Source organism: Mandrillus leucophaeus, unplaced genomic scaffold (assembly GCF_000951045.1).
Source record: "Mandrillus leucophaeus isolate KB7577 unplaced genomic scaffold, Mleu.le_1.0 Scaffold1014, whole genome shotgun sequence".
Lineage (NCBI taxonomy): Eukaryota > Metazoa > Chordata > Mammalia > Primates > Cercopithecidae > Mandrillus > Mandrillus leucophaeus.
The window spans coordinates 130418-133031 of NW_012098255.1; the positions used below are offsets into that span (position 1 = coordinate 130418).

Genomic DNA, 2614 nt, shown 5'->3' on the forward strand with positions numbered 1-2614 from the left:
GTCCTCTCACATGCTTCCCCCCTCATTCCTCATAGATCTTCCACTATGCCAAGGGACAACCCTACATTGACGAGGTGGGGACCTTCAAAGAGCGCATCCAGTGGGTAGGGGACCCTCGCTGGAAGGATGGCTCCATTGTCATACACAACCTAGACTACAGTGACAATGGCACGTTCACTTGTGACGTCAAAAACCCTCCAGACATAGTGGGCAAGACCTCTCAGGTCACGCTGTATGTCTTTGAAAAAGGTGTGAGAGGGGATGGGGACAAGGGTATGGGAAGCAGTTTGGGAGGGGATCAGGGAGGACTGACAGGCTGGGGGAAGAGGCAAAAAGCCCGCCCTAGGGACCTTCATTCAGGCTCTGGGAGCGTGGGCAGAAGGCAGTTTTGGCTGGGAGTCCTACATCCTCAATGCAGGGCATAGACGCGGACTAGGAACCACAGATACAGGGCCCTGCTCATTCTCCCACTTCTTTTCTCACCCCTCCTAGTGCCAACTAGGTACGGGGTGGTTCTGGGAGCTGTGATCGGGGGTGTCCTCGGGGTGGTGCTGTTGCTGCTGCTGCTTTTCTACGTGGTTCGGTACTGCTGGCTACGCAGGCAGGCGGCCCTGCAGAGGAGGCTCAGGTAAGGGGCGGAGCCTAGCTCCCCTCCCACTCTCCCCACTATCCCCCATCTGGGCGGAGACTACTCCAGTGAGTGGGAGGGCCAAGGGGAAGAGGAAGCTGTGTCCGTGGTGCAAGGGGTTCCGGCGAGGCCAAACGTACAGCAGTCTGTCTTCTTGCAGTGCCATGGAGAAGGGGAAATTGCACAAGCCAGCAAAGGACTCGTCGAAGCGCGGGCGGCAGGTTAGTGGGACTTGGGGCCTCGACAAGATGGGAAGGAGAAACCTGGGAGCCGCCGGGCAACAGTGAGGGGTGGGATGGGAACAGTCAAGTCCCAATCGCTCGGTGACTGATGTGTGCGCCCCTCCGCCAGACGCCAGTGCTGTATGCCATGCTGGACCACAGCAGAAGCACCAAAGCTGCCAGTGAGAAGAAGGCCAAGGGGCTGGGGGAGTCTCGCAAGGATAAGAAATAGCGGTTAGCGGGCCGGGCGGGGGATCGGGGGTTAGGGGTGGAGTCCGCCAAAGGCTCAAAGGTGGTGGTCATCGAGATGGAGCTACGAAAGGATGAGCAGAGCTCGGAGCTCCGGCCTGCTGTCAAGTCCCCCAGCAGAACCAGCCTCAAAAACGCCCTCAAGAACATGATGGGCCTGGACTCGGACAAGTGATCGCCACCCCCTACCCCACGCCCTGCCAGAGCAGGGGGACCTAGACTCCTCTTACCCCGGTCTAGGTGCTTTCCCTCCTTGCTCCCCCGCCCTGCCCCGCCCTCACCTCCCTTTGAGATGTAAGTTTCATTCCAGAATTCATTCCCCAGGCAATTGTATTCTCCCCCACCTTCACCCCTGGCTTTCTGGGAGCCCAGGAGCTAATCCTACCCCTCACCTGCCCCAGGGGCTGTGTGTTTGGTGCTTGTCCGCCTGGGCACCGAGAAGAAAGGCACCTTGATACCCTCTGCCTCAAGTCCAGGCCACCTGGCATTCCCATCTCCTGCATCCCCCAGCCTGTCCCCCTGGCTGTTTCCCTTCCCTCCCTTCCCTCTACCAGGTGGCCCAGCTCCATACTCTGTCCCCCCCCCAGCTAATACCCAGAGCACTCAGATCAGACTCTCCTTCAGGGTTTATTTAGGTTATTTTTTTTTTATTTTTTAATCCATTCTTTGTTTGTTTACCTGTGCTCATCCTCTGCCCTTACACCCATGACTGAGGACCAATGACGTCATGTGGCTTTTGCAATTTGTCACCCCCACTTAAGTCCTTAATGAAGAGCCAGCCCAAGCAGAGGGGCCCCTCATCCTCACACTTCGGTATAGCATCGGTGCCCCCTGACCACTTTGGAGCATTGTTCTGGGACTCCAGGTCTTGAGGAAAGAGAGAGAGAGAGAGAGATAGAGAGAGAGAAAGAAAATGGATCCTCATAGGTCAGGGAGTGGAGGAGGGGGAAAATGAGCCTTAAGAAATGGTTTTTAAACAACCAAACAAAAAGTAGGAAAAACAAATGGTTGGGGGGGAGGAAGAGGCTGCACTCCAGCCACAGGGGATTCTTATGATTTTTCTACATTCTGTATATTTCTTCTCAAACCTCCAAATGTCCTTAAATGTTTAATAAACACTGACATTTCCAGAAGCTGCTGCCTTGTCTACGATTTCCTAGTTCTCCTGGGAATAATTCCTGCCCCTTATCCCATCCCCAACCTTCCATACTTGGCTTCAGTTGTTGAGTTTGTTTTTTGGGGGTGGGGTTATATGGTATACTAGAAAGAACTCTGAAATAGCCTCACAAGACACATTCATACCTTCAATATCAGTGAGATTATACTATGTTGTAAACTCTGTCAGTCTCTGCTTTTATATGAGTTAAAACGCAGAAGCTGTCTTCACCAAGATCTGAATTTTAAAACATCCCAGCCACTCTCTAGCTGTGTGATCCCCAGGACAGTTACCTGACTTTGGTAAGCTTGTTTATGTACTCATAAACAACTGAGATAATGATATCTGCCCTGCTTAATT

The 2614-nt window shown here is 53.4% G+C and overlaps 1 protein-coding gene across 1 annotated transcript in view; it reads left to right on the top strand.

Annotated features, from left to right (window-relative positions):
- The window catches only part of MPZ (myelin protein zero), a 5440-nt gene extending 3209 nt beyond the window's left edge, over positions 1-2231 (top strand). The window contains exons 3-6 of the mRNA XM_011976021.1: positions 36-249; positions 493-628; positions 789-849; positions 980-2231. Of these exons, the coding sequence (XP_011831411.1) occupies positions 36-249; positions 493-628; positions 789-849; positions 980-1081 (513 nt within the window). The 3' untranslated portion in view covers positions 1082-2231. The remainder of the gene's footprint in view (positions 1-35; positions 250-492; positions 629-788; positions 850-979) is intronic.
- The last annotated feature ends 383 nt before the right edge of the window (positions 2232-2614 follow it).